The 17,536-nt window shown below is 40.6% G+C and overlaps 1 protein-coding gene across 2 annotated transcripts in view; it reads left to right on the top strand.

The window, feature by feature from the left end:
* The window catches only part of DAAM2 (dishevelled associated activator of morphogenesis 2), a 200,342-nt gene that overhangs the window by 97,869 nt on the left and 84,937 nt on the right, over positions 1–17,536 (top strand). For both annotated transcript variants that reach the window (XM_041477173.1, XM_041477172.1), the window contains one exon: positions 7,542–7,631. In XM_041477173.1, coding sequence (XP_041333107.1) covers positions 7,542–7,631 — 90 coding nt within the window. The remainder of the gene's footprint in view (positions 1–7,541; positions 7,632–17,536) is intronic.

Below are 17,536 nucleotides of genomic sequence, written 5' to 3'. Positions count from 1 at the left end.
AGAGTAGAAACACATCTTTCAGTATGTAAACATCAGGTGCTTTCCGTCTTGTACTGTTATGACTGAGAATCAAGAGGTTTGGGCTCCTAGTACTGAAGGGGTTTTAAAGCTGCAACTTTTTGAAAAAGCAAGGAGGAAAAAAGAGTGTAATGGGAATCGCAGCCTTTTGTTTGTCTGCTCCTCTGCTTTACAGTCAGATCCGTGGCAGTAGCTGAAATGTAAACATCGCTTCCTCTGCCAACAGGCTGTGTTAGCAATTCATGTGTGCATAGTGGCTTCCTAATGCACAAATGTAATGATAAAACATTGTGGGTATGGGCCGATGTTACATGATATGCCTTGTGTATATAGTTCTTGTGTATGTAAGGTGTGGGAGGCATGCATATCTGCACATACACATACTATGTGTATGCAAATACATGGAACCCAATGATGTTTTACTAATTCTTACCAGCTGTAAAACTGACCAAAATGTTACTGCTATGCCTCTCACAGTGTGCTGCTCGTGTGCTTTACAAAGGCTGATTTTAATTAAAAGGGTTAGGATGAGATAGAAGAGCTTGAGGGGAGGGACTGGCTTGTTTTTGGGGTTCATTTTGCTTTTTACTTCATGGGTTATCTGTGTCTTAGTACATATACCAGCTGCCTCAGTGGGAGTTTTTGCCCAATGTGTTTCACCTAGAGATATGCTGGATGTGTGGGTGGTAATGCTGTTGACTGATCAAAAAGTTTCGTACTGTTCATTACTTCAGTTTCTACTAGAGTGTAGGTAGTGATAGTTCAGACAGGCAGTCTTTCAGAATGCCTCATCGACCTCCTCAGCATTGGAAATGAACATTCTTCCTGCAGGCTACCTCTTGCATGTCAGCCTGGGGAGCTGGAATGAACAAAACAGTGGTAGGAAAACTGTAGGGGGAACAAGCCTATACTGTCCCCTGGAGGTAGACACAGTGATTAAATAGGGAAGGTTTATCTTTTCCATTTGAAGGATTCGTAAGTTCTTTGCAAAGAGACTGAGATCTGAGTAAGACTGTTTTGATTCATTACTTTATTCATTTGCTGCACTTATCTCTGAAGCAGCTTTTTGGACAACTGCCTCTGGATTTATGACAAGAGCATTTCTGCTACTCCCTTTTTGGTGGGCACAGCTTGAACATGAGCAACCAGACTAACCTGCTTGTTATTTGCCAATGGAATCTGGCATAGGCAGCAAGAACAGGAATATAACAGAAATATAAATGTTCCTGGGGCTGTTGTTAGTGTGAAAATGTAGCTTTCAGTCACGTGTTAGCAATGTGGTCCTACTCAGTCCATTTTTTAAAGTGGTAGTAGTTATGATGGATAGGATTCTCCATTCCAAAAGCTTGTAGTGTGCTGCTGACAACCTTGCCCAGATCTCTTTCCACTGCTTCTCTTTCTTCTAAAGTCCCAGGCATGTCAGTGCCTTCTGTCTCGTGTTTGCTTGAGCTGCATTTCAGCATTGATTAACCTACCATCAATGATCCTCTTGAAGTAATTACACATGAACATGAACCTTCTCTGGGGCCTGCCAATGGATGCTGGATAGGATCCCACGGTGTGTCATATTCATTGTTTACTTTGTACAAGATTTAAACAAATTTGTTCAGAGCATAAGGCTGTCAGCTGTGCTAAGGTACTTGGGAGTATTGGTGGAACTGGAATGTGCCCTCTTTGGGGACATGGTGACAGATATCTCTGTAAATGACCTTGGGGAACCTGAAGTAACAGGTATCATACTGGACAGGGAATTTATACTGGCAGCAGTGTATTATAATTGATTTTGTAACTTGGGTGGATTTGGTGCTGTTAAGAGACTGAGAGAGAGTGATTGATGAGGTGGATGAGGGAGAGTGCATTTGTACTTGACAGGTGAAAAAGGTCAAGGGGAATGAGAAGAAGATTAGGGAGAGGGGAAAAAATGCTAGGTGCGTACAAGAGAAAGAAAAAAATGAATATGGGAATGAAAGGAATATGGGAATATGAACAGCAAGCAAGGTAAGAGCAGTGCATTAAAATAAAATTCATAGAGTGGGTATAATGTGAAAATACATGTACCCTTGGAACCTAAATTTTTGAAGTGAGCATTCCAGGCAAGTTATTAAAATAAGTAGTCTTCAAATTGTGAAGCCTGTCCTAGAGTGTGTAAATTCTCAGTTTTCCTTATTGGATGACTCAAAGAGTCATTAAAGGTAATGCTGGTGTGGAGCAAACTGCACAGAAAATATTGCAAATATCATTGTTATCACCATCTTGAAAGAGACAATAACTCACCTGTAACACAAAATCAGCCAGGCTGTTTTGAGGTAGGGAGTTGGAAAATGTTTAACCATCAAAGCTATCTCTGTGGCTTGGTATTTTGCAGGGTTTCACACTGCCTTCTGAAATGTTTGGTGCTGGTCACAGGTCAAATAATTGCTGCCCTCATCTGTTCTGGAAGGTCTAAAGTTTCCATTTTGAGTTCAACAAAGAAGAATGGAATTTCTGGGGAGCTTTTTTAGTTTGTGCCATCTGGTTCCCAAGGAGCCTGTTAATGTCAAGACCTGGCTGTTCTTTTGCTTGAGTACACATCAGCTGTTAAAGAACCAATCAATGCAGTAGAGCTGTCATCAGACAGTCAAAATAGGCAGCCCTGAACAGTGGAAGTGTTGAAGCCTATTTGCCTATGTGTTATTTCTTAGTGTTGGGTTCTGTGGTATAAAATAAAGATTGATTTCATGTCAAAGCTATTGCATTTGAGGATCATAAAAGCATATAATTTTTAAATAATGCTTTAATAGTTGACTGAATATGTTTGTAGGTAGAAATAAAGTTTAAAAAATGAGAATATGCTTTTATAGATCATTGACATCTCTCAGTCATAAAAATAGCAATTAAATGTGAAACACAGGTCTGGGAATGATGCTTATAGACAGGATATTCTCCCAAGAGCCCTGTAAGTAAGAGAAACTGACCTACAGGTAAAAAAATTAAAAGTGTAATGCAACTCTCTGTAGCTGAAATTATAAGAAATTGATGAAATAAGACAGTTATCCAACTGAACATAAGAACATAAGAAAATAAGCAAAGTGTCCTCTTCCTTCTGGCAAAATATTTGTTATGCTCATATTAATCAAGTTATTGCCTGCAGTAGGCATATCGTATGAGGATTCTGGGTTTCATAATGCTGGAAATGCTATGCATGACTCATTAAACATTTATGAGGCTAAAACAAAACATCAACAACAACAAAACAACCTGCCAGCCTCTAAAGGTTGGTTGGTTGTTTTGGTTTGTTGATTTTTGTATGTTGCAAAACAAAGCAGCTTTCTGACCTTAAGTCAGTGTGAAACTCCCCATGACCAGTAAGTCCAGCAGCCAATGGACCTGGGACGAGTAGAACGAGAAACTGAAACTGAGGATATCTCCTCCCCTGAGTGCCTGAATATCCCTGGAGAACCAAGTTTGGGGCTCTTGGCCTCCATGATTCTGACTTCAAATCAGGGGATGCTGGAGACCAGAAGCTGTGGTCCTCTGTGTACTTATGGCCTAGAGGTTTCTCCTTTAGAGAGGCAGGCATGTTGGTAGGTGTTAAGGGTTCTCCTTTAGTGGGTCTCTCTCCAAGTGAACCACTCTACTACATTACCAAAATCTTACTTTTTCTCTTTATTAATTTCATTTTGTGACACTAAACAAAGAACTGACCAGTCTAGGTGAGAAATGCTTCTTTAGAGCTTTGAGTATCATTACTGAGCTTGTGGCTGCCCAGCATCAAATCCAGCTTTCAAGCTCTGATGAATGTTCCCAAAAACAAGGGACATAATGTCATTTTAAATCCTGCAAAATACTGGATTTATGTTTCCTACCCATTCTTCCTTCTTGTTCTTTTTCTTTCTTTCTGTCTCTTATTTCCTTGGGTTATAGCCATTTTGAATGGAGGCCATCTTCTCTTTTGGCCTGAGAACTCGACTGGAAGTATTTGAACCTCAAATCCAGTTCCAGTTCTTTTTTAAACATTTTATCATTGAAATTCAATCTGCGTAAGTAAATAAAATGCCCACAAGAAAGTGAAAATTAGCTGAATTAACTACCACTGGATAAAACAAAATAGGAAATAAAGGAGAGAAATGTACATACTGTTAACTGGGCATGCTTTGCATCGTCCTCAGTCCAGCCTGGCAAATACCCTTTTAATCTCTGTTTCATGCAACTTCAAGCATTTTCAAGAGCCAGGAGGCTGAGTTCTGTTGAGCAGGGTCATGCTGGCATGAATTGCTGGAACCAAGCTGCCCATCAAAGGTGTAGAAGGGGACTTACTATGTTTCTGTTGGGAAACTTGGACAGGTGCTGGAGAAGGGAATTTCCCTGCTTTGTTCTGGCCGACCCTTTTTTCCTTGCCCTTTAGAATTGCTCCCTGAGCATTCAGTCACATTGGCTTCCTTAGTCTGGCTCCAACCCCAGTCTTGATGGCTGCATTCAGTTTGTTGTTCTTCCCCTTTCCTGCCGAATTTGGCAATTCCTTTCTCTTTTCAATAGCCACTTGCTATCACTGTGCTAATTCTACAGTCTGAATTTCTATATGCTGACAGATCTCCTTCTGTCAGTGGGTCAGAATGACCTGTTCACTAACCAAATTACCCTCCTGAAATTTATTCTTTCTGTTGTTTCTCCTGCTTCCCGCCAAGGCAGCAGGTTTCCTTATGTGCCATTTCTTAGGATCCTGAGTCAGAACAGAAAAATAACCTGCCTAATTCAGGGTCTTCTTTCTTAGCTAGATCCATGGTTTTCCTCTGAAGTCACAGTGTTCTTCTGTTCATTTTTTATAGAATGGCAGAGGTAAAATGATTTGGAGAGTTCCAGAAGGTCTCATGTCTCTTGTATTTTGCAGGGGTTTCCTGTTTTTTTTAATAGGGTAGGTTTTGATTGATGGTGTAGGTAGAGGAGGACATGCAAACCTCTTCAGTTCTTCCCACTCCTTTCTTCTTCTCAGTGTAGGAGCACACCTTGCTGAACACTACGGGAAATGGAGTTGAGGAGCTTGACTGCTGTTTTGTGTTCTGGAGATATTTCTTTCTCTGCTGAATATTTGTGCTTGCTCCCTGCCCATCTGTCCTGGGTGTTAGAACCCAGCATTTTACCTCCTAACCAAGAGACACACAAACTTTCAAAATTAAGGGTAAGGCATTTTTCATGCGCTGTTTTCCAGGCAGGTGTGTTTGGGTCTACCTCTGGTGATCCCCTTATGCCTAGAAACCCTGAACAGTTTCCTTGTTACTATGCTACCTGAGCTAAATGTGATGACTTCTGAAGTTCTTTCGACTTCCTCTATCATCCTGAGTCACAATAATGCAGGATGCACTATTTTCCCTCTGGATCTTCCACCTTTTCAAACTAACTTTCTAGGCTTCTGTCCCGAAAAGCATGCCATGATGCAGAATTATGTAACTGGAAGCTGCATATTCTTAATGTCCCATTGAAAGGAGATTTATCTTTATGTCCCTGAATACTGCCGGTATCCAGAGTAGTGTCTAGAAGCTGCAGTGTCAGAATCCTGTCTTCAGGGTGGTTTTACTCAATAGGTACATTCTTTTGATGAAATGGTTGTCTTGAACTGTATTGTTTGAGATCTTCATTTAGTTCAGTGCACAGCTTCTGTGCAGAACTTCTGCTGCTTGTCTGATCTCCCAGCAGACTCCAGAAAAAGAACTAAGGATTAAAAAAGCAAGTAAGTTAGCTGCACTGTATTTAAAAAAAAAAAAAAAAGTAAGAGATTCATTAAGCAGGTCAATAAAACAATCACATTTTTTTCTAACAATTCAGCTGAGCCCAGACAGCTCATGTGTATTCTGGCTTCTATGGTGGTTCTTCCAAACTTGGCATTTCTGATTCCCTATCTGCCCCTCCTTTCCCTTCCACATGCTTGACCTCTAACAGCATTCTTTTCTTGTCTTAAGGCCTTACATGTAGTTTCACTCTCCCTCTCCCCCCAAGAATGTGATCCTGGCCTGAGTTTTTTAATTGTGTATAGCGAGGATAAAACTCCTTGCCTTGCTTGGCTGCCCCCTTATTTGGAAACTCACACTAAACATTTCCACATGGTTTGCACTCTTTTTGCACAGCTATTTTTTTTTTCCCTTTAAACTTTTTCTTGTTTAAAATAACCCTCCAGCTTCTTCTACCTTGGGCTGCTGGCACTGACCTCACCTTGTTACTGTTTGCATTTATTTTGTACCTTTTTGCAGCTTAAATCTCTACGGGCTTTTAAATCTGTCAGCAGCCGCTACCAGGCTCAGTGTGCAATTTTGCTCACTGTTTTCACAAGTTTCCCAGCCCTGAACACTTTCCAAATGAGCCATTGTTTGGCTGAGTTAAAGCGGTATTGTCTCTGCTTGGACGAGGTTAGTGTGGGTGCCAGAATCTGTGTGTGCAACATTTTAGTGGCACAATGTCATCTTGATATAGGACCCCTGGACACTTCCTTCTCCAAATATTTCAAACACATAGGGAAAAATCTCAAACCCCTGCCAAAACTGATTCATTGAAACATTGCTGGAAGATTTTTTCTTTATATTACTGAAATTCTTAATTTAGACATCTTCATCTGTGCCTGCTCATACAGTCTGCTTGCCCTGAAGACCATTCTTTTTTGTTTAATTCTCTTTATTAGCACCTAAAACTGGCAGCTTTGATTGGAGCCCTGTTCTGGTCAGTACTGTGTTAACAGAGAGGAAGTAGCAATCTCTCATTTGATAGTTTTAGAGACGGGCATTGGAAAAGAGTCTGTTGTTATTCACCTTTTACAGAGGAGGAACTGAAACTGTGGAATTTGGTGCTCAGTTCCAGATCACAGTGTTATCCTTCATTTCACTATTGTAAGCTTGGCTGAGCTCTAAGAGGGTATGTTCTACTGAGCTCACTTTTCTTAACAGAGGCTGAATACGCTGCTCTGATCAATCTAATGTGGCACTGTGGAATTATGTCCTTTATGTCTGAAATGCTGGGTGTCTTTGACGGGGACTGTGTGGTTTAGAGAACAAACATCTGGAAAAACATTTCAGCCTGTAGGTTGGTGATGACATGACATCTGTCTCATGGCCTTTGCTTGGAAGATAGAGAAATTGAACTATTTTCTTTCTACAGAAGAGCAATTTGGTATTGCCAGCCAGGAAAAAAAGATGTATCAAACTTTCAGCCTTTCTCTAAGTGTTGTAAGGAGTGTCTGTGTCACATAATCCAGTGCTTAGAGTTTTTCACTCCATCCCTTTCATGTGGTCCTTCCCATCCTTCACTGATCATTAGTAATGGAAGTTTGACATGGGAGTTGTTCAGGCTGCTCTTTTCATAGGTTGTCCTCTGACAGGGAGAATTCAAGGTAGCAAGGAAATAATCCAAAACCAATAATTTTTGGAGTGTTTGGGAGCCACTAAGTCCTCTTGATTGAAGGCTAGTCAAACATGCCTGATCCAGTAACCTCTCAACTTACTAGAACTTACCAATGCAGCTGATGACTGTTTTTTTCTGTTTTTCTTTTTCTCAATCTCCAGGATGAATTGGATCTCACAGACAAGAACAGAGAGGCTATGTTTGCACTCCCTCCAGAGAAGAAATGGCAGATTTACTGCAGCAAAAAGAAGGTACTACTGTTGTCATCACTGGAGTAGCTCACCAATAAATTCTGTGTGCATGTTCATAACTGCATCTTGATTAGAGCTATGTGTTTATCTGCTATTTACTCAAGAACATGAATAAGTGATGGAAGGATTTTTATTGGCATGGATATGGCACAATTTTCTGATAAGTAATGTATGCACTTGTGATTTCTGAAGAGGATCTTAACATCTTAAAATAGTACACTGTCCCAGTTTGAATAGTTTACCTGTTTGGGATGGGTTTTTTTTTTTTATTTTCTTGTTTGTTTGAGGCTTGTGAGGGGGATTGGGTTGGTTTGTTTGTTTGTTTTCTCTTTGAGCTGAAAGAACAACTACCATGTAAATGCATTAAGGAATTTTTAAAAACTTTTGTAGGTTGCTTAAAATAGAAAAGGTATTGCTAAAGTCTTTCAGAATGTCTTCAAGTATCTGTAGAGTACCCAACAACAGTGATGTCTTAAAACTTGGTAGTTCAAGGTCTTCCAGAGTTTGTAGGAAATGTTCCACAGTGCACTGGAAAGTGAGGAGCACCTGCTTGTATCACTTTCCATGTAACACTTCTCTCTTCAAGGTCTTCAAATTTCTGAACAAAACAGTAAAGGGATGATAAATCAGAGGCTGATCTTTAACACTAATAATTTTTCACTGGCAGAATAATGGCCAAGTGAATGGATAAGTTGTGTCATTGCTGGGAAACTTCTAAGCAAGGAATTTCTGCAGTAATGTGGTATTGGAAGAGTTTTGCTACTCTAAGAAGCACACGGTCAGAAATGAAGATTACCCCAATAAAATATTTATTAGGAGGAAGAAGGTGTGGTGGGTTTGTGCAAGTCATGCTATGGTAGCATCAGTCTTTAAGCATAAGTCTGCATAACAGAAGGTAGAAGAGGAGGTTTAGACTTCAATACTGAACCTGTCAGATTTAACTCCTGCTTATGGTCCTTCTGGAGGATGTGTTTGCTGCTTTTTTGTCTCCGAGTGGGGACAGTGACCTTTCTTACCATGTAATTAAAGAAAATTAGTCCAATCAGGGTGTTTTGCCTTCAGGGTTTTTTTGTTGGTTGGTTGGGGTTTTTTTAAACTTCACACAGGGAAGTTAATAGAAATCAATTAATTACAGTGGTTTCGAGCTAGCAATAGAGCACAGGAGCAGTCTAGGCTCCATTGTCTTCAGTGCTTTCTCCATTCCTTTCTCCTGCTGGTACACAGAGCTTGCAGGTGAAGGGAAGGTGCAGGCTGCTGTGATTAATGTCTGCTTTACATTTTTACTGGCCATCTCAGCTCTGGTGGGAGAGGATCTATTGGTAGCTGTCTTAGAGACATCTCACCTCCTGGACCAGTCAGCCTTGGCAAGATGATTGGTGCTTTAAAGTATTTAGTATGTTGGTTGGATTCACTTGTTACATTGGGGGATTTTGTTTTTGTTGGGTTTGTTTGTTTGTTTTCCCCTGTGTTCTACAGCAGTGGATTTGCTATAAGGAATCTTAGACTTCCAAACTTAAAGAAGCTGTATACTGGAAAATCTTCATAATGCACTTATAATCAAACTTCAGTTAGCTGAACTCCAGCTATTCAAAATGATGTGCTAATTGGGATGGGATACCATTGCCAGATGTCTGTTCATTACATTGTAGAGACTTTCAATTATTTGAAACCTTAACTGTCCAGTGTTATTCATTGTTTCCCTCATAGGCAGTCAGGTGATTGGTGATGACATCTCTCTCCAGCCTGCTACCTAATCCACCTGTCATCGTTGTTCTGCAGTGACAGAGAAGCCTGTGCCAGGCTTCACTTGAAAGCAAAGCCCCCTTTTCCCTGAAGAATTTTCAGTCTAATTTTAGCCACAGAGGGGCCAATTTCTTAGTTGGCAGAACACTTACGGCTACCCAGGACAAGTCCCAGAGGGCTCTGTCTTGCTGATGTTCGGCTCTTGGCAAGCACAGCCCTATGCTTTGAGATACAAACTACAAGGAGAAGAAGTGCAGACAGAGCCAACTGTTCACAATTGTTAATCTCAGGTGCCTTTTCTAGTCTAAAAGTAATGGAAAGTCAAGAGCTTCCTGATTTCTCTAAAGGTGGTGAGATTAGTGGGCTGCCTTGAATAAACAGATGTCACTTGCAAAAATGAAGATTAGTCATTGTTATAGATACACATTTATCTTGGCAGTCAGACGTTAGATGTAATCTTCTGTGGTATGTGATTCCAATGTGGTGGCAGAAAGTCACTATTGTATTAAAAAACTCATTCCACCTGTTCCTAATATCAAGCCTTTCTGAAGAAATGAAGGAAGACAAGTAGGTCTGTGCTCTGAAAGTTGTGTGCCAGGGGTGCAGCTTGCCAGTCAACACTCCACAGTAATCAAAGGTGGCTGAATTCTGAACTGAAATGTCACGATTGTGAGTAGCATTCACACAGTATTTCACAGCCATGCTTGCTTTGGTCACTTTTGGCTATTCTGGGCTCATATTTGAGACTGTTATTATTAAAAACAAATCACCGATTATTTGACCGAAAAGAGTAGCTCTAGGTAGCAGCTCTAGTGGGTGCTTTCCTCTCATTTGTGGAATAGCTATTTGCGAGGAATAGAGGTTGGTCTGTTGGAAAATGTTCATGTCTTCTCAATCTCAGCTGTTCTCTACCTTGATGTTAATCAGCACAGGACGGACAATGAGAAATGCAGTTGGCTTGATTCGCATCAGAGGAATCATTGATTAGTCACCACTGATGGCACCCTGACCCTCTACCCAAACTGCCAGTTCATGTTTTACATTGCCTCTTCCTCTGTAGAAGGAGCTTCCACTGATATTGTTAAGTAAGGCCATATGTAGAAAATACAAGTTATAACATCCTCTCTAAGTTCAAGTGTTTTATTCTGGTTTTTTTTAGAATAATCTTCTTGTCTCACCATAAGCTGAAATTTAGGCTTACATAAAACACCTCTGTAACTCCTCTCTAGATTTTCTACCAGATATAAGTTTTGCAGGAATTAAATCAAGACTAGACCAAGATTTATTTGCAAATTTCCCATGTCAAAGTTTAGAAAACCAGTGTTCTTCAGTGCTGTTTTACCAGGAGCTGATACTGACAAACATAGCCTCATTAAATACCAATCAAACAATTATATGGAATGAAAAAAATGTTAGCTCATTTGTCTCATCTATGAACAAGCTCTTATTGGGATCCCAAAAAGTGTAAAAAAATGCAGGTATCGCACTGCTTCAGCACACGTTGCTTTGGATGCAGCCTGTGTTTCTAAGAATGAGGCCTCATTGAGCGGGCCATAGCTCATTGCCTTCTGAACAGCCCTACAAGCTGTTAGACTTATTGCTATTGCAAAGCAAGTCAAGTTGTTTTCTTTTTATGGCCTTTCCTGCCTCCCGAGACTAATTTGTATGACTTTGGCTGAGCAGATTTTAGTAGCAAGCACACACATTTTGCACAGTTAAACAAGTTAGATTTTTTCCACTTCTGCCTTTCTTTGAGGAAAAAAATTGGTAGCAATCTTTTTCCAGAGTAGAGTCAGACTGGACTAGCTGTATCATACAGCTTCTTTCTAATCCAACAAAAAAAAAAAACAAAACCAAAAAACCCCCAAAAAACAAAACAAAACAAAAAAAACCCCATCAAAACAAAACCCAAAAAAAGCAAAAAAATACCAAACCCAAAACAACAGAACAAAACAAAAAAAAAAAAAAAAAAAAAAAAAACCCCACAACAAAAATCTCAATCCTTCAATTCTAATAATATGTTGAGATCTCCAAAATATCTCCATGTTATCTTGTACTCTTGTGTTTTTTTCCACTTCTGCCTTTCTTTGAGGAAAAAAATTGGTAGCAATCTTTTTCCAGAGTAGAGTCAGACTGGACTAGCTGTATCATACAGCTCTCCATGTTATCTTGTACTCTTGTGATTTTAGTGGTATCCTAGCATGTTTGCTTTGATTTGATTGTACTTTATCTACTCAAGTAAGATTCTTTAAACTCAAGTAGTGAGGTAATAGGCAGCCCACTGAAACTTTCTGGAAGTAGACATTCATGGCATCTGAGAAAAAGTACATACTTATAATTTGTAAATATATTCTACTTTTTCTATTATGGGAAAGAGATTCTCCACAATAGCAAAATATAATATAACAATTTACCTGAACCATACAGAAAAATCACCTGAACCATAGTCTGTAACAGCTAATATGCAGAAAATATAAGAATATCCTTCATGAGATTATTTAAAAAAAACTCTGTTAATTATATTTTTCCCATGCCTTGGATGCATACAGCATCCCTTTCTCCTTTCCCCACCCCCCTTTTTTTTTTTTTAAGATACGTGCTGAAATATCTGAATATATTTTCAAATCAAGCACTGTTCCTTCTTTTTACTGTACTTACCTGTCTTCTGCAATGATCTTGTGGTGAAGTTTCTGGGTTTGGGTGAGTTCACAGTAAGGAGCAGGAAGGACAGAGTAGAAGGCACTTTTATGCATTGCACAGTCGTTAAGGAGTCCAAGTTCTTTAGATTGAAGTCACAGATTGGTGCTGAACCACTGTGAGACTGTAGTCCAGGTGCAGAGTGCCCCAGATGTCCTCCTAAAAAGATTTACACCTCTCTCACAAAGCACCATCACTTTGCATTCAGTTCTCTTTTCCTAAAATCAGGGCTGCATCCTCATAGGCTTTGGAAAACTCTTGAGAATCCTAGCCTTAGTGGGACATCAACTTTTAGTGTTTTACTACCGTCTTTTTATACCATTTGCAGCTCATTTTCACAAACTCCCACTTTGGTCCCTCATTGCCCGTCTAGCATTATTGAAGATAATGTCTACATGTCTGGTTTGTGTTTTTTCTTTCTTAGAGAGTTTCTGTTTGAGCTTTGCCCTTGAGGTTTGGATTGTCAGCAAAATGTCACCATAAAAAGTATAGCTTGATATTGTGCAGCTGGATATAGAGTAAGATACTTTGAAATCTGCTGGAGGGATCTAAGCTGCTTTTGCAGCTTTTTATGTAATCACCATAGCCTAGCAGGGATGAAGGACAAGATGGATGCAAATATAAAATCTGGAGTCTTCCTTGCCTTTGGGGAAAGCTTTCAGAAGTGAGTGAAAATTTCTGCACTTACCATTTGTTCTAGGGCTGCTGTGCATCTGTGGTTTTGCACTGTGAAGCATAGTTCCAGATTGATTGAGACAGTTACTTCTGTGAAATATTTCTATGCTAAAGTCAACTGGCAGGGCTTTTATTCCAAACCCTGAGGTCTTTTCTTTGCATTTAAGTCTTCATACGGAGGTTCTAAGAGCAGGAGACTGCATTACACTTGATGTATTTTGACAGGAGTTCACTTCTTCTGGTTCCTGCTTTAAAGTAGGAGATACATATTGATATCACAGAATCACAAAATGGGTATGGACCACCAGTGGGATCATCTGTGGCAAGCAGGGTCATTCTAGAGCACGTGGCAAAGATTGCATCTAGATTGTTCTTGAATATCTCTGTTGAGGGAAACTCCACAGCCTCTCTGGACAACCTATTCCGGTGCTTGGTCACCCACACAGTAAAGAAGTTCTGCCTCATATTTAGGTGGAACTTTCTGTGCATCAGTTTCTGCCCATTGCCTCCTGTCCTATTGCTCAGCACCATAAAGAGCCTGGCTCCATCCTCTTGGCATCCTCCCTTCAGATACTGATAGGCATTGATAAGATCCCCTCTCCATTGTTCCTTCTCCAGGCTGACCAGGCCCAGATCCCTCAGCCTTTCCTGATAAGAGAGATGTTCCAGTCCCTTAATCATCTTTGTTACCCTCCACTGGACCCACTCAGGAGCTCCACGTCTCTCTTGTACTGAGGAGCCCAGAACTGGACACGGAACTCCAGATGTGTCCTCACCAGGGCATGAGTCACAGGGCACACTGGATGGCTTGTTGTCCACCAGGATCCCCAGATCCTTCTCCACAGAGCTGCTTTCCAACAGGTCAGCCGCAGCTGTCAGCTGTGTGCTGCTCCATCCTCTTGGCATCCTCCCTTCAGATACTGATAGGCATTGATAAGATCCCCTCTCCATTGTTCCTTCTCCAGGCTGACCAGGCCCAGATCCCTCAGCCTTTCCTGATAAGAGAGATGTTCCAGTCCCTTAATCATCTTTGTTACCCTCCACTGGACCCACTCAGGAGCTCCACGTCTCTCTTGTACTGAGGAGCCCAGAACTGGACACAGCACTCCAGATGTGTCCTCACCAGGGCATGAGTCACAGGGCACACTGGATGGCTTGTTGTCCACCAGGATCCCCAGATCCTTCTCCACAGAGCTGCTTTCCAACAGGTCAGCCGCAGCTGTCAGCTGTGTGCTGGTCCATAGGGTTATTCTTCCTTAGGTGTAGGACCCTGCACTTACAGTTTAATTTCAGACAGCTCCCCTCTGTCCATCTCTCCAGCCTGTCGAGGTCCTTCTGGAGGGCTGCACAGTCCTCTGGGATATCAGCCACTCCTCCCAGCATGGTGTTGTCAGTGAACTTCCTGAGGAGGCATCTGCTCCTCCATCCAAGTCATTGATGAACATGTGAAACAATACTGGGCCCAGTATTGAACCTTGGGGGACACCACTGGTGACAGGCCTCTAACTAGACCCTGGGCCACTAGATCCCTCTGGGATCTGCCATTCAGCCAGTTCTGAGCTATTCAGGAGATGATACATTTTCCCTAAAGAAGAGAGAAAATGGTTCTTCATCTGGTCTCACTTAGTGATATAGTATGCCAGATGAAGATCACACTATTGTGTTGTCTGAGTGTGGGTTTTTGGTTTTATATTGTCTGTTCTGAGCTAGGAAAGCCCTTTGGGGTTCATCCTTTCTGTATGAAGACTGCCAAGCACGTGGTTGTCCCATAATAAGTGAAGTGGGTGGCTTGAAGTTGTATTGTTTTCAATTCTATCTTCTTGCATTATTTTTTCCTCTTTGAAATACTCGTAGAGTCTGTTATTGATTTGGAATATTAAACTGTTTTGGTAATGGATTTATAGCTTTAAGGAGCATTTAATGTGTCCCTTATAAGTTCCTTTCTTTAGACTTGTTGTTTCATATGTGGTATCTGGGAGCAGCAGACGTGAACACACAAGATGGTTTGCTGCAGTATTTGAGAAGCCATTTGTAAGGACTCACAGTTTGATGAGTCTTGGATGTGACTTCATGAGAGATTTTCTTTCAGCTCTGCAGGAAGTGTTGAAGGGGAGTATGAGTGGATGTGGGGGTGGATACTTTTACTCTCTGTTCCCTCGGAAGTCTGGAAAACACAGGGTAACCCTCACAGCACGTGTGATAGCTTAACAGCAAAAGCAGTTGGTGGGCAGTAAGAGGCTGAAGAAGCTGTGTGGGATTTTGAGTGCCTAGTGTAAGCAATCCCACAATTTGCAGTATTGATGACTAATCGATGAGAGTGTCTCACGGTCACAGGGCAAAGGCCAACAAAGCCACATTGGATATGAAGAATTATATTTTATCTGAAGTCTTTGGTACATCAGAAAATTGTTTCTCTTCCTACCAATGCTTTGGAATTTTGTGGCTGAAGTTCAGCTTCAGTCATTTTAATTTACCTTGACAATGACCTGAACAACCTGATCTAACTTTGACATCAGCTCTGAGTGGGTCCCTTCTTCTCAAGGCCCCTTCCATCCTAAATTGATTTGTCATTCTCTAAACTGTTCATAAATCAAACTAAGAAAGCAGCTGTGTGGCCCTATAAAAAACGGGAACGTCAATAAAGCTTCATGCAATGTCCTGTATTACTGCCGTGAGGCCATCTCCTTGAAACAGGCAGTAGCAGATGCTATTTGGTTCCCTCTCAGTGCCTGGGATCCATGGTTTCTTTTTGTCTGGGAAGACTGCCTGACTTCCTTAGCTTAGAAGGCTGCTGGTGAAATAGTCTGAAATGTAGAATCTCTCAAATTAATTCCCTGAAAATAGACTTGCTTTCAGTTTCCCTAGGGCTCACTGGAAATCTCATAATGCTGGGAAGTCACAGTGGGAGGATGTTGCCCTTTGCAAACCATGGCATTCCTTCAGCTTGATGTTTGGAAAATGCCAGCAATTGTGGAGTTAACTTCCTTTTTTCCCACCAGCATCTGTTCCTTTTTCTGTTAGCAGAATGACTTCATGCTCAGATGTTTGGAGTGATTTTGTTAGCTTGATGCTGACATTGGGTCATTTCACTATCTTTAGTCTAGGTATGGAAGACAGGCACAAGACTTAAAAAATTACTTTGCTATAAATGCAAGTAGGCTTAAGAAAATGAAATTCAGAAACTCTGGCCTATGACAAGTACAGGACTTAAAAGAAAACAATAAAAAGCTGCAAGAGTGTCATGAATGCAGCAAAACCACGCATTTTCTGATTAGTGGTGTACTTGGACCCTTTTGGTGTGAAAGAGCTGTTTGACTGATGGTACCCATTAATGTGTGTCATTGGTTGAAGCACTAGCTCCCAAATTTGGGCAGTACCATTAACACAATGTAAAGTAAAGACTAAAATTAAATACATCTCCTTCTACATCTTGTAATGAAGAATGTGTTCTCACTGGAAAAATAAAAGTGGGGATTCATGTAAGACACTGTCTCATTCTTTTATAGTTCCATATAATGAATTTAGAAATTTTATCTCACATAATTATAAATTTGTTGATGTTCCCTGATTATTTTTTAAGCAGGTCAGCATACTTGAGAAGAATCATTGCCTGTTCTTTATGGTTTCTCTTGGACCTCCTGTAATTGTTTCTTCATGTGTTTTACTTATTTTTGCTTTTGCAGTAAAGACCTCAAAGTGTGTACTTGAAGAAACACTTAGGCTTGATGATGTTAGAGACTTCTCTTAACTTTATTATTGAAATCACTCTTGTAATGGTTTAAAGTGTAAGTTTAGGGTCAAGAAGGCAGAAATGCCTGCACAGTTCAGATGATATACCATTATTATGGCTTGGTATTGTGACACCTAAAAGACCACATTTTAACAGACGTAAGAGGAGATAAGTTTTTCCAAGTTGTCTGCTTTATTTGGTTTATGTTTTCCACGTTGCAATGCCAACAGTTGCAGACTCATTTATTTATCCTAGCGTAAGAGGTTACCTTGGGTCAGGGACTTGAAATTATATATTTATTTATGTATAATTTAAAAGTATTTTCTTCCCTGCCCCCCATGGGAACAGCATGGAATATTTTTAGTTCCTTCCTCCCTCTCCTCTCCCTCTCCAACAAAAAAAGTTTAGTTGCTCCTTAAGAAATGCCTTCTTACCTCCTTAGTTCAGACTGCTGAAGACATAAATGCCATAAACTTGCCATGGTATTTGCTATAGATATTCTGAATATGCAGAATTTGTGTGTCCATTTTGCAGGTCTGTGTTTTTCGGGTGAGCTAGTAGTGCTTCTGTTGAAGTTAGAACTCAACACTAATTAAAAATCAGGCTTAAAATAGTCCTGAGTTAGAAAATTGTCATCATCATGCCTAATGCTGTGTTTTGCATTTTGCCTGCCTTCTGTGGGAGCTTTGGGAGGACTCAGTGGAAGCAGATTTGACCCTAGCATGGAAAAAAACCAAACATTTATCCAGCTGTCATCCTACAAACATGGTGTAATTCGATGTACTTAAGAACAAAAATAATGGCAAGCAGTCCAGTTCTGCTGCATGGGAAGCCCATGTAAATGCTGATACCACTGGATTATGTTCTGTCCTTGTCTGTCCTCTTGCACAAGTTCTGATTCATCACAATCCAAGTATGAGCCCATCCTGCTGATGGCATGTAATAATAATAATAATAATGATAACAACATATACTCTGTACAATGCTGTTCTCACCATTCAGATTCTTGCTTTGGTGGATATGCAAGAGCAAAGGATGTGTAAATAACAAACATGTTTCT

Source organism: Pyrgilauda ruficollis, unplaced genomic scaffold (assembly GCF_017590135.1).
Source record: "Pyrgilauda ruficollis isolate IOZ18807 unplaced genomic scaffold, ASM1759013v1 scaffold4, whole genome shotgun sequence".
In the NCBI taxonomy this organism is placed as follows: Eukaryota; Metazoa; Chordata; class Aves; order Passeriformes; family Passeridae; genus Pyrgilauda; species Pyrgilauda ruficollis.
Note: the sequence above shows the minus strand (reverse complement) of the source record. Positions and strands in the feature narration are given on the sequence as shown.